Source organism: Cryphonectria parasitica, assembly GCF_011745365.1.
Source record: "Cryphonectria parasitica EP155 unplaced genomic scaffold M406scaffold_6, whole genome shotgun sequence".
In the NCBI taxonomy this organism is placed as follows: Eukaryota; Fungi; Ascomycota; class Sordariomycetes; order Diaporthales; family Cryphonectriaceae; genus Cryphonectria; species Cryphonectria parasitica.
The window spans coordinates 1303610-1326821 of NW_024468914.1; the positions used below are offsets into that span (position 1 = coordinate 1303610).

The 23212-nt window shown below is 50.2% G+C and overlaps 7 protein-coding genes across 7 annotated transcripts; 5 read left to right on the forward strand and 2 right to left on the reverse strand.

Annotated features, from left to right (window-relative positions):
- Nucleotides 1-308: 308 nt before the first annotated feature.
- On the forward strand, nucleotides 309-1340 carry M406DRAFT_261659 (uncharacterized protein; the record flags this gene model as incomplete). Its single annotated transcript, XM_040917458.1, has 4 exons — nucleotides 309-350; nucleotides 411-429; nucleotides 502-1080; nucleotides 1156-1340. The coding sequence occupies 4 exons, from the start codon at nucleotides 309-311 to the stop codon at nucleotides 1338-1340; spliced, it is 825 nt and encodes a 274-aa protein (XP_040774352.1).
- A 988-nt stretch (nucleotides 1341-2328) lies between these two features.
- On the forward strand, nucleotides 2329-6903 carry M406DRAFT_74009 (uncharacterized protein; the record flags this gene model as incomplete). Its single annotated transcript, XM_040925685.1, has 10 exons — nucleotides 2329-2353; nucleotides 2412-2499; nucleotides 2612-2666; nucleotides 2740-3250; nucleotides 3306-3324; nucleotides 3395-3472; nucleotides 3537-3789; nucleotides 3842-3943; nucleotides 4021-4275; nucleotides 4381-6903. 10 exons carry the CDS (start codon nucleotides 2329-2331, stop codon nucleotides 6901-6903), a joined length of 3909 nt encoding a protein of 1302 aa, XP_040774353.1.
- Nucleotides 6904-7540: 637 nt separating this feature from the next.
- Nucleotides 7541-9559, forward strand: M406DRAFT_261836 (alpha/beta-hydrolase; the record flags this gene model as incomplete). The annotated part of the gene is made up of 4 exons (XM_040917472.1): nucleotides 7541-8042; nucleotides 8145-8678; nucleotides 8762-9002; nucleotides 9139-9559. 4 exons carry the CDS (start codon nucleotides 7541-7543, stop codon nucleotides 9557-9559), a joined length of 1698 nt encoding a protein of 565 aa, XP_040774354.1.
- A 1195-nt stretch (nucleotides 9560-10754) lies between these two features.
- On the forward strand, nucleotides 10755-11653 carry M406DRAFT_357066 (putative cell wall protein). The gene has a single exon (XM_040923583.1). It carries the CDS (start codon nucleotides 10857-10859, stop codon nucleotides 11418-11420), a length of 564 nt encoding a protein of 187 aa, XP_040774355.1. The 5' UTR covers nucleotides 10755-10856; the 3' UTR covers nucleotides 11421-11653.
- Nucleotides 11654-14603: 2950 nt separating this feature from the next.
- M406DRAFT_331917 (terpenoid synthase) lies at nucleotides 14604-15937 on the reverse strand (the record flags this gene model as incomplete). The annotated part of the gene is made up of 4 exons (XM_040920683.1): nucleotides 14604-14618; nucleotides 14711-14975; nucleotides 15040-15497; nucleotides 15611-15937. 4 exons carry the CDS (start codon nucleotides 15935-15937, stop codon nucleotides 14604-14606), a joined length of 1065 nt encoding a protein of 354 aa, XP_040774356.1.
- Nucleotides 15938-18682: 2745 nt separating this feature from the next.
- M406DRAFT_74013 (uncharacterized protein) lies at nucleotides 18683-19905 on the forward strand (the record flags this gene model as incomplete). Its single annotated transcript, XM_040925686.1, has 3 exons — nucleotides 18683-18746; nucleotides 18901-19361; nucleotides 19444-19905. The coding sequence occupies 3 exons, from the start codon at nucleotides 18683-18685 to the stop codon at nucleotides 19903-19905; spliced, it is 987 nt and encodes a 328-aa protein (XP_040774357.1).
- Nucleotides 19906-20386: 481 nt separating this feature from the next.
- On the reverse strand, nucleotides 20387-22247 carry M406DRAFT_347121 (uncharacterized protein). The gene is made up of 4 exons (XM_040922254.1): nucleotides 22098-22247; nucleotides 21938-22031; nucleotides 20903-21817; nucleotides 20387-20848 (listed from the first exon to the last, which is right to left on the reverse strand). Exons 1-4 carry the CDS (start codon nucleotides 22143-22145, stop codon nucleotides 20826-20828), a joined length of 1080 nt encoding a protein of 359 aa, XP_040774358.1. The 5' UTR covers nucleotides 22146-22247; the 3' UTR covers nucleotides 20387-20825.
- Between the last annotated feature and the right edge of the window lie 965 nt (nucleotides 22248-23212).

Consider the following 23212-nt stretch of genomic DNA (forward strand, 5'->3'; position numbering starts at 1 on the left):
AGATATCAGCTCTTTAGCTCGACTGGCCTTGACACCCAGGAGACCCCTCCAAACAATCGTCCGATCTTGCCCTAACTCAGGCACAGCGGCTGGAACCAAATCTCCGGGCCCCTTTGTAGATCTGATGATGCTGTTGGGGAGCACGATAGAAGCAATGGATACTGATTTTCTTTAAACTCAAAATCAGTCTGAACCTGCGTGTTGGTAAAGTTTATCAGATTGCAACACCCCCTCTTTCGTCGACGCTGGATGTTCTCCTATCACAACTTGTTGCTCGATCACATTGGAGTAATACGTCAGAAGTCATCATGAGATTTCTTTGTTTGAATGGGGCCTACGGCAGTGCCGATGTAAGTAAAGGCTCAGCAATGATTTTCTCGGAAAGGTCATCGTGCTAATGTCGAACGCAGAAATTTCAAGTCCAGCTGGGTCCGTTTCGATCTCATGGGCAAAGGTGCTCTTCTCTCGTGCAATCGAATATTCTTCACTAACATGGAGTAGCGCCGATATTGAAAGAGCTTGGCGATGTTGGCGACGGTCGACCTTCAACCTTTTATTTTGCCCATGGTCCATGCCGAGCCGTACCACCACCAGGTTTTGAAGACTATTTCGGCCCAGCACCTCACTACAGATTCATTGAGCCGGATGGAGCAGCCAGCAAGGGTCAGTCTGATGATGTTCTGTCGAGGATACGCGAGTTTCCCGAATGCGAGATCGCCGAGGACACCATGCGCGAGTTGCTCCGTGGATGCGAAGACTCTTCCGAATCCGACTCTGATGCTGGGACACCAACTGCTGTGGCAACGGCGCATCGATCTACCAATAATGCTATCAGGTACATCTTGGATATCGTGAAAAAGCATGGGCCCTTTGATGCTGTCGTCGGATACTCAGAGGGTGCCACCATGGCAGCAACGATGTTGCTCTACCAACAGCGGCAGCAAAAGCGATGGGGAACGAAGCCTCTCTTCAAGTACGGCATCTTTTTTGCGGGCTGGCCACCTCTAGACCCTCGAACACACGACATCATCCTTGCGGATGAAAGCGATGAGAGAATCGAGACAAGAACGCTCCATATTGGTAAGTTTCTCCATTTCTGTTTCATGGTATGACAATCTTGGGTCGTTTGTCCAATCTGATTTTCCCCCCTACCAGTTGGTTCACTAGATCCATACATACATGGATCTATGGCTCTTTACAATGTATGCGATATGGACACAGCAGTTCTGTTTGATCATGCAAAAGGGCACACACTGCCCAGAGATAAGGAGACGATCCGGGAGCTTGTCGACGTGATCTGTGAGACAGTGGCTGAAATGCAGGAGGATGGTAATATTTAGGCGCACAGACACTAGTCAAGCACGTGGTCAGATAAGGAGAAATTGAGGGAAGGGAACATCAAGAGGATAGCTGGCTAGCCTTCGAATCTAGAAAGACGATCGATACCCATATCAAGTTGGTGTATTTGTGTGACTTCCGACAAGGTTTGATTAAACCCAGATGATCTGCGCCTGGATTTTGGGTAAACAATCTAGTCGTCTGTGCACCAGAGCAAGCACAGCAAACTGAGACCTGACAGTCGTGCCGCCAAGTTGAACCTTCGTATCCGTATAAGCTGTAACACTAGCCCACCTACCCTCGATTCAAGGCGGCTGCCAGGAAACAAGCCTAGATCTGGGTATCCACTTCATCGACACCCATGTTCGAAATACAGCCTTGGACCACAACCCGTGGCTTGTTACATCCTTCCGTTAAGGTTTGCCTCTTCAAACAGCCCCCTTCTTGAATGAAACGTTGAACTCCAGACTAAAGGTGATGATAGACATGGCGGAATTGCTGAAGCCGATCCTCTCCATACAGGACATTGGCGCCGAAAGACTCAATCAATCTGTCGATGCCTCACGAGACATTGTGGCGGCCAATCGGTGAGCAGAAAGTCTCGCTGAACCAACGAGGCTCAGGTGCGCCGGTGCTAATCAATGCTATACCAATGATCCCTCTGTTGACTGTTTGACTCCGTTTCCTCAACCCCAATGAGGATTCTTGCATATTCATTTTGTTTTTTCATATACCCTGTTTGGTTTAGAGACGATGTCAGAAGATCATGGCACTGATGGAGCGAGTCTATTGGGGCTCTCACCTGAGAAGAAGGCAGCCCTTACCAATTTCATAGTAGGAAATACCTGCCTTTTTCGCTGTCGAATTTACCAAGATTTTCCAAGACGAGACTGACAAGGCGATGATTAGGCGATTTTCTCGTACGCGAGTCTGACCGACCGGGCTATCGCAGCAGCATCATGTTTGGCTTCTTTCGCGGCTGGGCTTACGATGCCTGTGACATACATTCTTTTTGGTATGCCTTTCGCTATAATAGCTATGTATTCTCACGGAGAACTGATGATAGATTACAGGGCAGCTTACGGCAACGTTTACTGAGTTCTTCAAGCAAAGCTCTCAAGAGACTGAGGCCGAGTTTCTCCGAGGGGTGAACGAGACAGTGTATGCACGTCCTTGTGACACCGTACTTGCAAGATGGATTGACATCAAGTCAAGATATGCAATTCGTTCATGAACTGGAATGAGACACTGACGACTGACCACTTGCGTGCAGAAAGAACATCACATTTGTCTTTTTAGTCAAGTTTGTTCTCACCTATGCATCAAATGTTGGTTTCTTCCCTCGCTGTTTTGCTGGCCCTGGAGTAGACATTCACCTGCTGAAACTACGCTTGACAACAGCTTGGCCTACGCTTGACGAGTCTGCGGATCTCAGCAAACGTCAGAACAGTGTATCTGCGCTCGCTCTTTAGCCTGCCAATATCGACGTTGGATATGTTGCCAACAGGCCAAACTGCGTCTATCATTACCACAGTGGCAAACAATTTACAGCTTGGCATCTCGGAGAGAATGGGCAACATTTTTTCGGGAATCTCCATGATTATCGGATCCTTGGCCGTTGCATTCATGTACGACTGGTACTTGACGCTTGTGACGAGCCTTGGGTTCATTTGCATTGCCACAGTTTATACTCTGGTAACGCCTCGGATCGCTAGTATTGTGGCCGCGGTCCTGGAACAAGACATTAAAGCAAGCAATGTTGCTTCCGAGTGGTTGACACCTAATGCAGCACGTGTGCTTGCGGCCCTTGGCGCCAGCTATAAGATCGAAGGCTTGTATGCAAAAATTGTGGATGAGGGTCATCGTAGGGGCAAGACGATGGGCTCTTTGGTTGCTTTGCAGAATGGTTTGAGTAAGTTTTCTGCAGTGAAGTAATTGGCAATGGCAGCACGCTGATATTAAACAAGTACACTTTTTTGTATACGCGTGAGTACTCGAGAATATTCCCATGGCCGAACATGGTGGCTTGATTACTGAACCCAATGACGATTTTCAGAACATTCGCACTTGCGTTTTGGGCAGCCTTCGAGATGTACATGCTTCTGGAGATCACCAGTCCGGAACCTCTTATTGTGTCAGTAAACTGTTCCCAGATACTTACGATCATGCTGTGCACAGACTGACCTTTTCCTACCCAGTGTACTCCTCTCCAACATCCAGATGGCGACGTCCCTGAGCCAGTTATCAACACCCATAGCCGCTGCATTTCAAGCAGCAGACGCCATTGCCATCTTCCACACCATCATCAAGTTTCCCAAGCCCGTTCTCGGCACGTCAAAAGATGTATCTCCATGCGGCGATATCACTTTGGAAAATGTCAACTTCACCTATCCAGCACGAGCAGACGTCAAAGTGCTTGATAACTTGACGCTGACGTTTCCCGCTGGGAAGGTAAGTAGTTCTTGTAGGCCCAAGAAGTCCTTTAGTAGCCTGACGCGAGTAGCGCAGTGCCCTGGTCGGGCCCTCAGGCCATGGAAAGAGTACTCTTGTCGGGATTATCCAGAGATGGTATGAATTCGACGGGGATCCTATACTCAATCCCTTTGTAAGTTCCTCACAGCGCCTTGTGCAACCAAACATGGAGACCTGGAGGTTAAACCGCAGTCTGCTCACGAATTTCAGGTTCTTCACTTCAGAAACGGGCTCGTGGCCATCTCAGGGAGAAAACTCAACGAGATCGACCCGAAATGGTGGCGCAACCAGATCGGGCTCGTACAGCAAGACAGCGCACTCTTTGACACTTCCATTTACAAGAATGTCGAGTACGGACTCATGGGAACTCCTTGGGAGCACGCCAGTAGTGACGTGAAGACCCGAATGATTGAACAAGCATGCAGAGATGCCTTTGCGGATGATTTCATCTCACGTTTTCCAGAGGTATGTGATGACATTTCGAATCGTATTTGGTGGTGCACAAACCCCGATTCGATCGGAAAGAGGCTGATTGACAAATTTTAGGGGTACCAAACAACTGTTGGACAGTCCGGATCGAAGCTTTCTGGTGGCCAGCGCCAGCGCCTAGCAATTGCCCGTGCAATTGTCAAACAGCCAAGTATTCTGATCCTCGACGAAGCAACCTCTGCCATTGACGTTCGAAGCGAGCAGATCGTACAGGCAGCTCTCGATCGTGCTAGTCGCGGTCGTACCACTATCGTTATTGCTCATCGCCTGAGCTCCATACAAAAGGCCGACCACATCGTAGTCCTGCGAAAGGGGCAGGTGGTGCAGCAGGGAACGCACACAAGTCTTCTGGCTGAAACTGACGGGGTCTATTCTCGATTGGTCCTCGCCCAAAATCTTGATACAGCTGAGGAAGAAGCTGATGCTGAGGGAGTGCGCCCGGCGTCGACAACCTTGACAGACACGGAATGCGTGTCAGAAGATGAAGCGCATGTTATGCAACACAGAGAAATATGCAAGCCTTCCGCGGGTAAAGTCGATGCTGAGGATGAAAAGGACATAGTGGAAGGGCGCGTGAAGGTCCTCGGTGAGCCAGTATCTTTTGGGGTATGGCGGAGGCTATGGTCGGTATTGTACGAACAGTCCTTCCGCTGGAAAGCGTACGCAGTGATGCTCTTTGGCGCCCTCGCTGCCGGTGCAGCCACGCCGCTGCAGGCCTACCTGTTTGCAGAGCTCGTGTCTCTCTTCTCGTTCTGGGATGCATATCTCTCAGTGATCGTCAACTTCTGGGTCCTCATGATGACCGCTCTGGCCGTTGGTGTCGGATTTGGCCACGTTGCTCTGGGTTGGTCTACCACCAAGCTGGGTTTCGCCATTACAAGGGCGTACCGGAAAGAGTACTTTGCCAATATGTTGAAGAAACCGGCATCATTCTTTGATAATGATAAGAACAACTCGGTTGGGGCCTTGACGAGTCGGCTGTCGACAGACCCTACACAGTTGCAAGAGCTGGTGGGGATCCACATGGCCTCCGTCATCACATCTTCGATCAACTTGTTTGGATGCATTGCTCTAGCCATGGTGTTCGGCTGGAAGCTCACGCTTGTGGCGCTCCTGACAACTCTCCCAGTTGTTATGGGATCCATGATCTACCGGATGCGGTACGAGATGGCCCTCGACCAAATGAACAAAGCCGTTTTTGCCGAGAGTGCTCGATTCGCTTGCGAAAGCATCGCGTCGATCCGGACGGTCGTGAGCCTCACTCTGGAGGACAGCATCTGCCAAAGATATGAGCAGATGCTGCTAGAACACATCAAGAAGGCTTTCCACAAGGCCACAGTGTCGGTGATGTTGTTCTCGTTGAGCGAGAGTATCACTTTGCTCTGCATGGCCTTCGTGTTGTGGTATGGCGGTCAGTTACTGGGTGACCACGAGTACTCCCCGTTCCAATACATGGTCGTCTATATCGCTGTACTGCAAGGCGGCACAAGCACAGGTCAATGGCTCAGCCTGAGCCCCAATATCTCCAGTGCGACCAGGGCAGCTGAGCGTATCCTGGCGAGCAGAGAAGACGACGAAGACTCGGGTTTTGACAACGATAGCTGGGGCCTGGCCGTGGAGCACAGCAAGAAAACTGGAGTCGATATCGAGTTTCGTAATGTCAGCTTCCAATACCCTACACGCTCTGCCCAGATCTTCAGTGATCTCAGTCTGAAGATCGGCAGAGGGCAATTCGTGGCGATCGTAGGACCATCGGGATCGGGGAAAACGACTGTGATATCGCTCATCGAAAGATTCTATGCGCCACAACAAGGCCAGGTTCTACTCAATGGCATCGACATTGCCAATTTGAACCTGGAAAGTTACAGGCGGGGGATCTCGCTGGTGGCTCAGGAACCCAGCCTATTCAGCGGTACCATTCGCGAGAACATCACTCTGGGCGTACACAGCCGAGAGAATGACCATGACAGCAGCGCGGGTCTCATAACCGACAAGGAGGTCCATCAAGCTGCGCTCGCTGCCGGCATCCACGACTTTATTGTTTCTCTTCCCGACGGGTACGAGACCAATATTGGTACTGGAGGTCTTGCGTTGTCTGGCGGACAGAAGCAGCGCATCTCCCTCGCGCGTGCGCTGATCCGCCAGACTGGCTTGTTGCTTCTCGACGAGGCGACAAGTAGTCTCGACAGTGAAACTGAAGCGCGCGTTCAGGCGGCCCTGGCAGCAACCAAGGGTAGTCGGACCATGGTCGTCGTGGCACATCGACTGGCCACCGTTCAAGATGCAGACGTGATCTTTGTTCTCGGGTGTAAAGGCGAGGTCGTTGAGCAAGGCACTCACGCTCTTCTCCTTGCTAGGAGGGGAGTCTACTACAACATGGTGAGACTCGTCATTCTTATTTTGTTTTTCTGTGTCCGCGTTTATTCTGGTCCCTCGAGATGCCCGCATGCTCCACATTTGAAATGCTCGATATCACCTGCTCCTCACCATATCGTCTACAGATGTTGTGATACTGACCTGATGAGCAGTGCCAAGTACAGACGTTGGATCAGGATCAGGGTTAAGTGGAGAGATCTCATTTCCGAGTTGGAGGCGTTCGGATGATTTAGTGGAGCAGAATGACCACCCCCTCCCCTACTCTTCATGCAGGTGTTTGAATCGTTGCTCTTTAATTCTGAAGTCCGATGCCAGCAACGGTGACGGCCAATGCCGTAATTAGACTGTAATTGTATAATACATTACTTGTCCTGTGCTAAATATGACAACTTGTGCAACTCTGTAACGATGTTAAACTTCCAAAAGTCAATCCTTTAGATTTATCCCCGGGCTTAGACTCGGCCGAGAACGCACGACGACGTAAGACGTCTGAATCTTATTCATAGTCATACAAGGTTTTATTCAAGAATGTAACCCTGGAATTCCAGCACTGCGGGGAATAGCATATGCGGAGCGGTGAAAAACCTGAGAAGAACTTCTTTGTGCCGGCAATTCCCTCATCCAAATCCGATCGTCAATTACAGACGCAAAAAAGAATGATGCCACCGCCTCGGAGAAGACGGCGTTCCGTGGTGGGGGGTGCCGAACATCCATCGATAGAGCTGTGTATGCGTGACTGCGGATTTCCTCATATATTTAAGTACGACGCGTGTCCTTTCGTACAGTCTGTGTCGAGAGGCATGATGGAGCCGTCTTGGTTAGTTTTCAAGTCGACCATCTGAGAGGACGACCGAGATCTCAAAGCATGGCTTTCTCACGTCTCGCTGGTGCTGCTCTCGCGGCCCTGGCCCTCGTCCCACACGTCGTCTCCTCGTCGGCAAACCCCATAGTACGCACCAGCTATGGCCACATCATGGGTGCCACATCCGAGTTCCGCGAGGGCGTCTCGACGTTCAAGGGAATTCCCTATGCAGAGCCACCCGTGGGCGACCTTCGCTGGCGGCCGCCCGTCAAGCCCGCACCCTGGGGCTCAGAAGTCCTCAACGCCACGGCCTTTGGGAATCAATGTATACAAACGTTTTCCAATATCAACCAGAGCATCTGGACGAACATGTATCTGCCTGTCAGTGAAGACTGCCTGTATCTGAACGTCTGGACGTCGAATCTAGACTTGGACGCCAAGCAGCCAGTGTTTCTCTGGATGCATGGTGGGCGCTTTTGGGACGGCAGCGGCGAGGTTATAACCTTTGACGGCTCGGGACTTGCTGCTGAGGGTATTGTCGTGGTGACTATCAACGACCGGCTGGGTAAGCTTTGAAGGTCCCTTCTCTTCTGGTTCTCGGGGTAATTAAGCAGGAGAGAACGTTTCGTGATTTACTGACACTATATTGTGTGTTTTCATTGAACAGGACCTCTTGGCTACCTCGCCCATCCTGAGCTGGCTGCAGAGTCTCCACACAACGTCAGCGGCAACTATGGTGTGATGGACATGATTGCCTCTGTCGAGTGGGTCCGCGACCAGATTCAATACTTTGGCGGTGATCCTCAGAAGATTACAGTCGGCGGACAGTCCTCAGGATCGTCATGTGCGCTGGACATGTTTTACAGCCCTCTTGCTTCTGGGATGATTGCAGGTGCGATCCCTGAGAGCGGTGCTCGCTCGCCCCTCGATCCGCTGACGGGCTCCCTCGCGACCTCGTATCGAACGATGGACACAGCCCTCGCCCAGGGTCAAGAGTTTATCGCACAGTTCAACGCCACCACGATTGAGGAAGCGCGACAGATCACCGTGGCGGAGCTTCTCTCAGGGGATGGGATGTACTACCTTGAAGACGACACAACCTTTGATGACACAGTGTGGTACAACCAGTCGAGTGCCTTTATGGACCCGCCTCTGTTCAGGCCAGTCCTTGATGGATACGTGTTGCAGTACACATATGGAGGTTCGTATGGGAATGATGGCGCACGTTGCTTACCCCCTGTTACTGAAAGTTGACGGCTAACGTGGCATTTGTGTTATTTATAGACAGCCTCAAGTACAATGCACACGCAGACGTTCCGGTCTTGACTGGAAACAACGCCGATGAGTCTGGCGCCATGCTAGATCCTGGTCTCACTGTTGCAAGCTACAAGCAGTTCTTTGACCAGTTCTTCTCGAATACGAACCTGACGTCGACCTTTTACGAGCTCTGGCCAGGCGAGACCGACGCACAGGCAAACAACAATAGTAATGATTTCTTCCAAGTCGTCGGCCGAGTGTCTTCTTGGTGAGCTTTGCAACCCCGTTGTGGTTTTTTTTCCCTTGCTCCAATTTAGGATCTCAGATCATGTTCTAACTTTGCGTTTGCAACATCACAGGCAATGGGGTCAAGACTTTTATACAGGCATTGCCAATGACGCGAGCGTCCAAGAATATGCCAGCTTGAACAGCAGCAACGGTGCCAATGTCTACACCTATTATTTCGACCACTCTCCACCGATTGACTCTTCCCTCGTTGCGCCGAATACCCAGGGCACTTACCACGGCGCTGAGCAGCTATACGTGTTCAATAACATCCCGTACAACTACCCTGATGCCGGCTGGACCTCGAGCGACTATACAGTCCAGGCACAGTTGGTGCAGTACTGGGTCAACTTCATCAAATATGGCAACCCGAACGGGAACGGGACCGGCAGCAGCGGGAACCTGACGTACTGGCCCGCGAGTGGCAATGACGGGACGACCATGTGGCTGGGTGACTCCTGGGGCGCAGACTCCATTGCCACGGCTGCCAAGAAACAGTTCGTCCTGGACTGGTTTGTTGCAACAGGTTACACTTATTAGAGTAAACAAATCGATATTGTTTCATGTATATACATTGATCAACTACGTTGCTATGGTTGTTCCAAGTCAGCAATTTCGTGTATGTGCAGGAAACGAATGTAAGGCTTACTTTTGTGGGGACCCTCCGTCCTGCGATGAATTCTCAATCCTCGAGTTCCTTGTCAGGCCTTGCTAAGGCCTTGCTAGGGCCGGAGAGCGCCTTAATCTACCTGGATCTGCCGTATGCCACTTCTGTGATTGGTGCCGAGATTCCAATTCAAGCAACATACATCCTTGGAACACGGCTATGTGCTTCTCCCTGGCAGAGCCTTCCAAAGAGAGACCCAGCTTGACGTAATGATTTCTTAACATGAGGACGCCGAGGCTACCTGGGTGATTTGTGAATCTTGAACCACATCTCTTGTCTGCCAGTGTGCAAGACACTGCACATCGGATCGAAGATTCTACAACCTCATGTCTGGAGGTGGCGGCGGTGAACCTGTCAAGAAGACTCCTGAAGTTTCTCTGGTTGTAATTTCGGCACTGCAGCGGATACATTGCTGCGTTGGTTTGGCCCGCCACAAGCGGAACGTTGCAGCGCTTTCCATCAAGCGCTTGGCACATGTCAGTCCTCTCTGTGCTAGCCCACCTTTTCTTTTTTTTTTTTTTTGGTCCGACCTCAAATTAGTAACACAAGAACCGCTTGGGATGGGCGATCATCCCGTATTTGTCGGCTGCAGGCCTTGGCCGTTGGGCTGAGCAAAGCGGAGAGACCCACCGGCGGAGAAAATCAGGAGAAACGGCAACTCCGTCCGAACCTTATTCCAGTTAACCGTGCGGGAGGAAACAAGCTTCATTTTTTGGGGCTGCAAAGAAGACAGCAGAGGACCGTTTCCGAGGCGTGATAGGTTCGGAAGGGCTAGCAAGTCTCCTCTGCGGCTGACATGTCTGGTGGGCTTTTGTTGGGCAGAGCCTTTGGGGCGAACAAAGCCCGTGTTGTTTTTGAGTGTCCAGAATGATCGTCATGGATTCATCGGCACTGCACAGGCACCGTGTACAGCCTAGGGACCTAGCCTCGTTGAGAAAAGGGTGATTTAGACGTGTGCCAAGAGAAGTTACGAGATGGTTTGCCTTCGAGATGAAGGATGGATTAGTATAAGTATAAGCTTGTTGTCTGCTCATGATATTCCATGCGACTATCATTATCATCCTCATCAAACAACTCCAGACTTCTCTCTCATCACCCCACTAAACAAATCTTCATCGACACTCTTCTCGTGTTTCCACCATCACCACCCTCAAAAAAAAACTATCCAACATGCAGTCCAACATGCTCGCCCTTCTCTCTCTCGTCGGCGCCGCTGCCGCTGCTCCTCAGGTCAAGGTTCGCGACACCATTGCGGTCGGCGACGCCTTCGGCCTCACTGCCCTCCGTTCGGGCTCTCCCGTCCACCTGCAGAGCTTCCAGGCCGCCAACAACACCTTCTTTGTCGGCCTTACCGCACAGGGCGCTGAGTGCGACACCGAGTCCAACTTCGCCACCTTCTTCCTGGGCGAGGACGCCTCCCTCAACCTCTACAGCACCTCGGCACCCTACCAACAGGCCTTCGTCGACGCCTCCGGCATGGGCCAGGGCATTATCGGCTACACCACCGGTGCTCAGCCCGCTCCGGGCTCACAGACCGGCTTTGCCCTCGATGCTTACAACGACCTGACCTACAACAATTTGTCCTTCATTGCTTGCCCTTGGCTGAATGGCGCCTACACCATCTGGGTGGATGCTGGTGTGGCTAACCCAGCTGGCAACCTGAACTGCACAGGCATCTCGGTCCGGGCTACCAAGGCTGAGACCCCCGACTCTTGCCTGTACACGGCGCTGTAAATCTGGACTTGAATTATGGAAAATTGTACATAGGACCGGGAGGAAAAACGATGGATATTGGTTCACTTCCATGTTACATAATTTGTTAGACATGACTATCAAAATGCATAAGCGATGGGACTTCTCAACCGATTAAATACGATGCGATCCTTCTAAGAGATGTGATCTACTATTTACTGCCTTTTTAAATGTTTTAGGTCTCATCAATCATGATACTATTCGCAGACGAAGATAAAGTAATATTCATTAATGTTTGATTCTCTACGCTTCTCTATCATTGCGTCAAGATCTCATCTACTGTGACCTCTCCCAGTCCGTCTTGAATGCTGGACCATTTGAATCCGAGCAAAGCCTTGTCCAGTCCGCAGCATCCTTGTACTTAACAAGTCATGATATGTCGGCAAAATGTTGCAGTACGCTGATCGAAATATCGTACGATCCGACGAGAAACGAGCTGGTGATCTTGCCCCACGTATGAAGTCATCAAAGGACACTCAAATCTCTCAAGTGCTTGCACTGTACATTCTTGCGGACTCAAAAACCTGCCTCGTGGGTTCTTCAAGTAGTCGATACTACGACGAGGTGAGCTCAGTCTTGCTCCTCTGGTGGAATTCCTCTTGGCAACTACGCCGTGTGTTCAACTCACATCTTTCCTTGCAACATAAGTATTCATGATCTGATTCGGTAAGATTTTGTGCTGACAGCCTCTCGGAACGGATAGAACCGAAACGGAAGGAGATCAACATCCATCTCTGTCTGTACACTCTATGATATTCGTATGATCGCATCAGAATTAATTTTTTACTCAAGCCCGAAAAAGACCCCTGATGATCATCTTGATATGTTTCGATGCGCTTATTTCCAGGTCATCAAGGGCAAGCTCAGGTTTCATCTCTACGAAAATTCTGTTCTCTTGGCATCGACGTGCTCAAGATCAAATAGTGCGCGGAGGAATTTCTACATAGATCCATGCCTGAATTTTATCCAGATTAATGAGTTGCTTGCAATGGTACTACGGGTTCTACAGCTTCTCAAATAACCGATTTGGGTCTTCCCATTTGGCTGCCAAGGTAGAGCTATCATACTTGTAACTGGTACGTGATCAACTAGATGATGAGATTCCGGACATTTTCATACAAGAGATCCAAGTAAAGATAATAACACAGCAATATGCCAACATAAGAGGTAATTATGTGACCTGCAATCTTGGAGATACGCCCACCTATCTGTTCATTCCTCAATTTATCCAAGATAAATGCCATGGGGACGCCTGACACGATAATCGTCTATTATAGCACATTCGAGCATAAGCTCAAAGCCAATTTCATCAGTCCCCTTTCCCTTTTTAAGCTCATTGCGCACGAGCAGAAACTTTTTTCATTTAGTATTGTTATTTTCTATCTGCGCACTGGTAACGTGGCTAAACCTTTCAACATTCTCTAGCACATATTTATGCCTCACTCACGCCAGTCCAGGTTCCACTGGATCACTGCCAACGCGATTTCGAAACAACATGCACTTGATGACCAATCTTAGTGATGTTGAATAGTGAAACACATTCAGAAAATCAAGGTCTATTCTCAACTGAAGCGTATGTTTCTATCTATCGTCTCAACATAGATTTTTTGGTGTTTTCTCATTCGATCGTCTTTTCTACGCGTTTGGTTCAGCCTCGTGAATAATATGCAGTTGGGCAAGCCATCCCATAAGTGGCGTAAAGCGTGCACACAGTTCTCCTCACGTTCCAAGAGCCCAAGTCACCGCTCTATCCCATCTTCTCTTTTGCCTTTGTTACAATCAGTACTGTTCACGAAACGATCCTCCTGTTTGTTGTAAGTTACTATGACACGAAGACTTCGACTTTGATCTCCGGTGATCAAATCATCCCAAAACCGAAGTGGTGGTATTCCGTCTGTTCCATATCATATTAGCCAGTATCACTACCACAACTGCCACCTCAACCTCTCGGCATCGTTCATGCACCTGCTCCAACTACACCATCATCTATTCACGCCGGCAAGCTATCTGACACCTCTACATTAGCTGAGCAAATCTTGACGTTCTTGAAAATTTCAATATGTTGTAAGCATATTGTTACGCTTGGGTTCTATAAGCGCTAGCTGGGGCGAGAGAGTGCAGAGCTTGAGACAGATCCTGAACTAGGCTTTCCAGTCTTCAGGTTATTGGCAATACTGCCCACAGTATCACCAAGGGCAATCGATGCTTATGACTTGCTTTGCCGACTCAATCAGCTCGAGGTTCCTGGGCACCCTAGCCATACTACAGATCTTGGAAGGACGTATAGTTGTCCTTGAGACTACATGTCAACGACATCTCAAGGCCGCCGCAAGGGGCTACACCAAGCGATAAAGCTTTCACCCACTGTTCAGAGTCCATGGTGCAAAAGTCCTGTGAAATGCGGGTAATGACGAGAATGTGTAGCAAAGCCACGCAGTTCTATGTCAACACTCTTTGTGCTCGGATTGCTCCTAGGATTCCTTGATGAATTCCTTGACCATTTCGCAGGTGGCCTTCTGAACGTTTGATCACGTGAAAAAAGGCGTGCAGAGTGACGTCTGCCGGCCGTAAATGTTGGCTCTCCGACGTTACACAAGAATGCATAGCGCCGGCAGACAGCCTGGTTTTGGCAGCCTTATGTCAGCAGTAGACTACATATCATGGTGCTCAGGATAGATTTCACATCCTAGCAGTCATTATCAGTGCGTAATCAGACTTTTTTAGGGTCATAATGCTTCTCATTTTCTCTCAAGGGTGTGGGAGGATGTTCATCTGTATTGTTTGTACTTGGTGGATCATCAATTGTCTAATCAAGTTTGGGATCAGAGCTATACATGAGAGTTGAAAGCTGACAAGATGAATGGTTGGAAAAGCTAATGCTAGGGAGATGCTATGCTAATGTGATATAGACCGAATGGTAAACGACGCTAATGAGATATAACATTGTCATTCTGGCGAGGAAGAAGATGTGTTGTCATGAATTGAGTCATTAGGCATGTGTTGTGGGAGCGCTTGGTATCGTCATGCGAGGGGAAAGACAATCTGGTAGTGTGTGCTCATAAACAAGATATCCAACGCCGGGAGATCCCTTTGTTACAAGGAAAGTGTGTAAAGAAGATTTCGGAGAGCTTCCTCAAGCCCCGTTAGCTTTGAACCGCTTCTGCATCAGTCGTATGTTGACTAGACAGAGTATAGAGACCACCGAGTTCGTCGGAAGGTTGCTGTTGAGGCCGCCCAAGGTCAACTGATACGGCCATGGCGCCCCAACGGACCTTGCAGCTCTTTTCCTCTGCCAGGTCGATCTCGTTGAGTCTGTACCGCTTTGTTGTCTTGTGCATGTGGATGTAACCTTGCAAGTGGTCCATCCAAGCTGACCTGTACGGCTCACGGCCATCGAGGACTATTTCAATCCGTCTCTGTGCCTCCAGACACTCCTCGGCAGCATCCTTGATGACAGAGATAACATCTCTACCTTCGTAATTGGCTCTCTGGTGGATGTAATTCAGGGTAACTCCAGCCTTCTCTTCCTTATAGAATCTGATGATGTCGTTAGTGGAAGTGGTCAACGGTATGGTCTGTCGTACAGGATGGCAAAACTTACGAAAGAACATCATTGCAAAGATTCAGGACCCGACCTATATCCGGTATGGCCTCAAGGAACATGCCTATGTCTGGATGGGTAGCCTTTGGGAAAGTGAAGTATGAATAGGCGTCCGGCACCCCTTCTCTGTCCCGGAAGTAATGAGGCCAGCGGCGTCCACCCTTGGTAGGCACCATGGCCTGGAACTCTGGTCTCTCTTCCAACACATTGCAATTGATGAAGGCGAGGGATGATATGATAATGAAGTTGGCGGTAACATTGTCCCACACATCATAGGTCGATCGCAGAACGCTGGCATATCCCTCAAGAACGAGATTGAGCTGCTTTTCACCGTTGTAAAAACGTTGTTGAAACTCGCGCACATGTTCCTTCATAGGCAGGTCGTCGATTTGAGTGCCAAGCCATGTGTGGAGGCCCGCGTATACTTGTGCTCCGAGAGGTAGGCTAGGATAACATACCTGTGCATACATGTTAGTTATAATGGAGGCAGGAGGCAGAGAGGAGGATGGAAAGACTGGAAGAGAAAAGGAGAGGACAACGAGTAGGCGGAGGGTAATGAGGCTAAACTTACAGCTGCGTAAGTGAAGCCAACTTCAAAACAACGCCGGGAATGCGGGCTTGTAAGATCAACTCCAGTCTCCTTGGCTCTTTCGAGCATTGTTTTCCAGAGAGCGTCATTCTTAATCCGAGGGGGGGTCTTGTAACCGATGTCTTTGAGAAACTTGATGATGACCGTTCGAAGTTCCGATTCTAGAGTCTTTGATTCCTCTGGCTTTGGCACATCTGGAAGGGTTCGAGGCTTGTCCGGCTCATTGTGTGACTCATTGTGTGACTCATTGTGTGACGCTACAACGCTGACAAGCTGCGAGACGTATGGAGCGGAAGGAAACTGGCCCATGATGAGTGGAGACATTGGATGATTTAGGAATGAGAGGTAGAGAGAGAGAAAGTAAAGACAGAGGAGGAGAGGAGGAGGAGAGGAGGAGGAGAGGAGGAGGAGAGGAGGAGGAGAGGAGAGGAGAGGAGAGGGACAGAGAAATACAAAGTGCAATGGCCAGCACCTACAGGACCAACAGCATGTGCTTTCAACCTTGTTCTCGTCTACCGTCCAACAGCTCAGAGTATATATTGAGCTGCCGACGGGCCGACCACTGTGGACCGGACTGGGGCGAACCGTCCTGTTGGGACGCCCGTGGCCGAGCAACTTGCCGTCGCTTGCTGTAATACCGCAGACTCATCATCCTGGAATGCTCGTATGCATCTGCTGATTGGCTGTTGATGGCTCCATACCATCAGATGTTCTTCCTCTCATTGTGACTAGCCAACCGATGCTCACATTTTAACATGTTATCAGTTGAAAAGTATACCGCGTTAAATGCCTCGAAAGTCAGTTTCCCCTCCTTCATCTTATTAGACTCGCTAGTGGAGATTAGCCCTCTTCCTCTTTTTTCCACAACCTAGATAGTGCGGAAAATTGTCCTGTAGCAGTTGTGTTGTGTCTCGTAAAGGAATTACAAAAATAGACCTTTTTGACGGGATATACTTTGGGCCAATATACGCCTCTTTGTATTTCAAAACGCCCGTGTTTCACAAACAGGCCATGGATGGACCTCTGAAGCTTAGGACCTTACACTTGTTAGACGACCATCTGCGTGTCATGCGGGAAGCAGTACCATAGAATCTAGTACTGTTGTATTCTCTCGTTCTACCCACATACCCAGTGGAGCAAAACAAATCCAGCGAATCCCAGAGGCCTACGGTCCTAATAGTCAATATCGGTTATAACAGCGTGGAGCCGGGTCCGGGCAGCAAGCCATACGGGGATGGCCCGAAACAGCAGGCGAGTACCGAGACCTGTCATTTTGGCTGTCAAAGACGACATGGGCTGCTGATGGCCACGTTCATGATACGTGGGTAGTCACAATAAAGAGGGGGAGGAGGGAGTCGGACTCCTCGGTGTACCCACACCGTTGGTGTCTCAGTCCCTGGACCTGGCGAGATCCACTCCTCCCGAAGCGGTACACCGTGACGGCGCGAGGTTTCTTCTCCACTATCCCTCGTGCTACGCATGCAGAACAATAGCATTGTAGTAGTACCCGAAGAGACTATTGCGCCATATGGGTTCCCGCCATGGAGAGGGGCAAGTTACGTGCCTCCTCTCAAGGATTTCTTGTTCAGGATGGCTGATGGACCTCGGAGGATTCGATGTAAAAGGATATAAAGGTACGGTGAGAAGCTCCTTGAGGCACTGATACGAGAACTAATCATACTATCCATGACCACATGATACAACATGACAAGGGCAGTGGTTGACCCGTATATGATCGCTATTGTTCTTGCCAGGTTTTTCTTGTACGCTGTGCAGGAGCTGACCTCGGTGAGTCGCCACTGGGGGAGGAGGAGAGGTGGCCCCGCCGAGCCTGGCCAACGATGCTCAGAAGATACCCCATAACACTACGGCAAGAAGCGCGTGGTTATCACATCTCATCATACCTCGTGGCTCCTGGGGGACCCTTCACCGCAGCATCCAGGCCGTGTTCGTATAGGCTAACCTAGTCTTGGCAAGCCAACCCCGCTGGTTTGGGGTGGGTCTCGCTGGCCAGCACATTCTGGGTCCTTTCGAAAAGGGGGTTCTCTCCGCGTCGTTATCATTGGACGAAGGGCTTAGTCTGCAGACTGGGAAAATATGTTGGCATGATCAGGCGATGTCTCCTTTGCGGTCTGCGGTCAAAGACTCCGGGGCTGCAACACGGACGGTATCTGCAAGAGGGAACGATAGTTTCTAGTCTTTCTTTCCACCTGTCGCGTCTTTCCTTGTTTGGTATGTCCTTGAGCTGAATATCTATGGGCTCTTGCCCCCCCGCTCTTGATGCATCGTTACTACACCGTATCCGTGCTTCCCAGCGGCAGATGACCACTGTATTATCGGATGGATCGTGAGCATGCCTTGCGTTGGGCTCGACCAAAGTTTCTGCTTGTCTTCATGCATCCAATTCGACCCTAAAAAGGTAGAATCCTCCGGGTAAAGACGGACAGCGGACTTGGACTAGGTATTGCCACTGGACTGGCAGGAGGAAGCGGGCCCACCTGGGCATGGCCCTCCTTGATACCTTCCTACTAGTGATCATCCCCATTCTGGACCGTTCGAGACAGAGAGGGATACTCGCTTGGCTGGGCAGTGATGTCCAGGGGAGGGGAAAACAGAGAGGGGCAAGCATTGTCGGTCAGAGTTTGTCTGAGCCCCTGACCAGGCGGCCTTCCGGCCTCACCTTGTGCGAAGAGGAACTGAAAACCGAAAGTTAAACCGCTTAACAAATGGTGGCTACTTTGGTACTGGAATCCTGTTAAAGGCCAACTCCACTTATTGCGGTCATTTTGTTTGTCTTTTTTTTTTTTTTACCCTGGCAAGAAGATTGATCACATTCCTTCCAGTATAGACGAGTAAGTATTAGGTTCAGGAATCGCCATCACGGCTCCGCGGGTGGTTCGACGAGAAGGAAGGGAGGGCGTTTGACAGGGTCTGATATAATGAGGTGGTTCGCAAGCCAATATATCCCCATCCCCATGCTTTGTCGAGGGAGATCTGCTGCAATGCCATCGGTTGTTTAATCACACCTCGAACCACCCTCATCCATCCTCAACTATGGCTCTCCAGATCACCTCGGAAACGATTCCATCTCTGGAAGGGAAAGTCGCTATCATTACCGGTGAGTTGACCGAACTCTATATCACCTCTGACGTATCATAATCCCGAGCGGAGCCGAGTCATGTCCACTCTTGATCATCACTAAGGCGACCTTACTATGCAGGCTGGGATGAAGGAAGTGCCGAAAGCTGACACGCTGTGTTGTGTACGATTAGGAGGCTCATCGGGCATTGGCTTAGCCACCGTCAAGCTCTTGCTGGAAAAAGGCGCCAAGGTCCACAACATTGATATCAGCGAGCCCAACGATGAGGATGCAGACGACTGGGAGGAGTGGGAAAACTTCCACATCCACCAGCTCGACGTCACGAACTGGGCCGCCCTACGTGACGCCTTTGACAGTATCGGCCATGTGGATTTGGTCTTTGCCAACGCGGGCATCTCAGACGTGGGGCACAACTTTCTCGATGATGAGTTTGACGAGGACGGCCGTTTACTAGAACCAACCCAGAGCTACCAGGTAATCGATGTCGACATCCGGGCTGTGCTGAACACTGTCAAGCTGGCTCATCATCAGATGAAGAAGCACAATGTTCAGGGAAGCATTGTCATCACAGGAGGCTCAGCTGGGTACTGGGCAGACCCGCTGGTCAAGGTTGCCTCTTTAGCTTGGACAGGAGTGAGTTTATTGCGTTCTAGCTCTCCCCCGCTCTCTTGTTGATCCCAAGAGAAAGGCAATTATGCTAACTACTGGCCGACAGCAACTTGGCCTCGTGAGGGTCTTGCGCCATGTTCTCGAGAAAGACAATATCACCATCAATGGGGTAACTCCAGGGGCTACCGTCACGAGAATGGTTCCCTTCCGGCCTGTCATAGCCTGGATGCGTAACGAGCTGCCCCTGAGCACCCCCGAGACCGTTGCTCTCGCCCTCCTCTACTCGGCAACAGCGTCGCAGACCCGGCGTGTTGATGTCTACGGTCTGGACACGGAAGAGGCTCTGGATGTTGCGGATCGCTGGAATGGTCGGGTGATTCAGGTGCTGGGGGATGAGTTTCGCGAGATTGAAGAGCCTCTGGCAGACAGTAGGGATTTCTGGTTTGGAGAGCGTTTTACGCGCTTAACGAGAAACCAACAGGCAGCGTGCGATGTTACAAATCACAAGGCCAAGGTGCGGGTGCCTGACAGAGGGCACACAGGGGATACGAGCGAGTCTGATGCCTGATGACAATCTGAAAAGCCCATGGCAACTGGGATGAGGAGCAGCAAACCATGGTTTCTTGTTCCTCCTGCGTGCCTGAAGCAAGGAACTGTGCGCCCGCTGCAAGAAAATGGGGTCAGTCCAGGCAAGAAAAATTATGGAGAGCCGAGATTTATTGATATGACGACTTAAGAAGGATATAGGTGTTTGGGATGACAAGATTAATAGATACTAGAGTCTATATGTGAAGAGAAATCATTCTATGTTTGGTCATCCTACCTTTTTTTTCCCCTTGCATAGATAAGGTCACCTGCACCAGTGAGGTTTGGCTTCTCCAGAAATACCAAGGCTCCTCTCCGGATTCTTGAACCTCGTTCGTCAGAGACTTGACATTTTTACGTTGCATTTATTGCTCCCTTGTTGCATGAGGAAAAGAGAGTTGGGAAGAGGAAAGAGTAGCTGTATGATTGTGGAAATATACTATGTACAGAGAAGAAGGTGGTTCTTGGGTTTCAAGCTTATTGCATACTCGGTGTATCTTAGCACTTTTTCATGTGCTATAGTACCCTATATACTGCGACATAGTAAGTATCTCGACAGTCGTAATGTAAGATTCCAGCATCTGCGCCCCCAAGTAACAGTATCAGTGGGGTCATCGACCATGCGAAGTGCTCCACAAGACGTAACCAATGTGCGCGAAATACGCCTAACAAGACACTAAGGCACCAACAGCGGTCCAGACCCCAGTCGAAATGGACTGTTACTTTCTCTGTGCAGTGACGACAGAAAGCTAATTTAGTACCACCTGCGGAGAGTTTCCGGCAAAGTAAAGTGATCGTCAAAGCATGTGACTGTCTTCCTTTCAGACGCACCAACAGACACACACACACACACACACACACACACACACACACACACACACACACACACACACACACACACCTTTACAGATCCGAGATAGCCTTGCCTGTGCCGGCAGTGCCGTATTGGCGCTGCTGCTTATTCTTCCTGCCCGCAACACCCTGAAAATCGTTATCAGGCTTGGCATCCAGCGGTCTGTCGAGGCCAAGACGATGGGCAGTGGAATACGTCGCGATGCCTCCATCAGGGTCCGCCTCAGTGATCAGCTCCTTGCGCCTGGTGTCCACCAGCAGACGGATGAGGTCGGGACGCATGTAGTGCCCTGCAAAATCAGCGAGGACCTTGGTCAGGTGGGTTTCATCGAGATCGATGTCGACAAAGAGGAGCCCGTCAAAATCCTTGTCCGGCTTCACGACCAGGCTTCCGTCAGGGCGATAGATGCGCGCGTGGCCATTGTAAGGAGACGGGTCCGTCTCGGGCTCCACGCCGTCGGGGGTCGTCTTTCTGAGACCCTCGACGCTGAGCCGTTGGAACGGGGCCAGGGTCCATGTCCCTGTCTCGACGGCATAGGCAGGGGTGACTAAATTTGACGCAGTATCCGCATAGTTTGTGGCAGGGTCGGGCGCAACCTGGCGCTCGACGCCAGGGTAGACAGGCCAAGCAGCAACATGGATCTGTTCACCGGCGGAGACGTTCAGTGCCTTGAGGAAGGGGTTCATGTTCTCCCAGCAGTTGAGCTGGCCCAGGCGTCCAATCCCGGTCTCCGTGACGGACAAGAACGTATCCCCTGACCCATCACCGTAAACAAGCTTTTCGACATGGGTTGGCTTAACCTTGCGACGGTGGTTGATCACGTTGCCCTCGGGATCAATCAGGGCCTGGGCTAGGTAGAGTGTGGCGTGATCAATCTCGGAGAAACCAAGTGAGACGTAAATTTGGTTGTCGCGGGCCGCCCTTCGGATGCAGCGGAACTCCTCCGAGTCGACGGGAAGAGAGCTCTCGCGATACTTTTTCAGCATGGGGAGGCTCTGGAGATAGTTGACTTTCCACATCCAGTAAGGGTACCCAGGAATCCCTATGCATTATGACCCATGTAAGTCTGACTGAAAGTTGTCCTTTCTCTTCGTTCTCCCCCTCTCTTTTCCTTCTTTTCCCTCTTGCTATCTTTGAATGTCTTTGAAGAGAATTTACTTACAAACTTCAGGAAACGCCACCAGCTTGCAACCTGCTTTGCCTGCTTCATTGATGAAGTTGATGGTCTTCTGTACACTGGCTTCGAGGTCGAACCACTGTGATGGCTTGTCAGCGCTCGCAAGATCCTCCGCGCAGTAGTCGTTGTCGCAGAGATGACCTACTCCTGGCTCAGACGTGACAGCCGCCGCTTTGTACTTGGTGATTGTCATCTTGCTAGAGCTAAGCTGCAGTTACGTTGAAACTGAGAAGGCGAACGGTGGTCTCTCGAAAGCTCTGTGGAGGCTCGAGAAGTGTGTCGAATTGCTTGTTTCTGTTTCGATTTGACTTCTCCCCCCTTTTTGCTGGTCGACTGATTGAACTTTATACAAACACACTTCATCATCTAATTACGAACACACAGACTGTTTCTTCTCCGTCATCGTGACTTTGTCGCTGGAGCACACAAGACTGCATCGGGATCTGGTAACCAATACTAATCGAGCAAGCGCCCAGCACCGACTCGTGTGCATATCAATACTATTTGGGCAACACCGATTACTCATATCGAATCATCATAGATGCAACAGACCCCACGATCGGGTTTTGGTAATTCTCATAGGCCTCGATAACCGCTAGGTGTTACGGGTGAGACTGGTTGCAGCGCACATCGGTGATTGCTCTCGGGCGGCTGAGACTCGGTATCTGGGACAGCCTGACCGGTCTTTGGTCACCAAAGACCGTTGGGGTAATTGCCAACACCACTGCCTCCGAAGACATGCCATTGATGCAAATGCGGACAGAAAATATGGATTGTAAATAATTATGGGCGGTTCCGGCCGGTCTTGTGGTGTTACACCGATGCTGACATGAACATGGGCGTAAGAGACAACTGAGTGCTTCATGGTTATCTTTTCTGATTCCATTGCTCATATAATTGAGGTGACTGTTGATGTGGGGTCCATTACAGGTTGGCAAGGCCCAGTCAATTCTCCCTCATGGATGAATCGTAATTTAAATATAGTAGACCTGGGCTAAGCACATATAATTCATTACCTCTTACATTCAATTGTACTCAAGTGAGCTCTGAATTGGAGGATGTCACACCAGCCCAGCCTACGATAATGATAGGTTGTTACCATTATAGCCAAATGGACTTCTCGCCAGCAACTCAAGACATACTGTTTACTTTGCGGGGTACAATTGTATCACTAATTAAGTAAGGAGCATATGACTTATATGAAATGAATTATGCCTAGGTTACTCGGAGCTACTGGAATACTGGTTGGGGCAGGTCGAT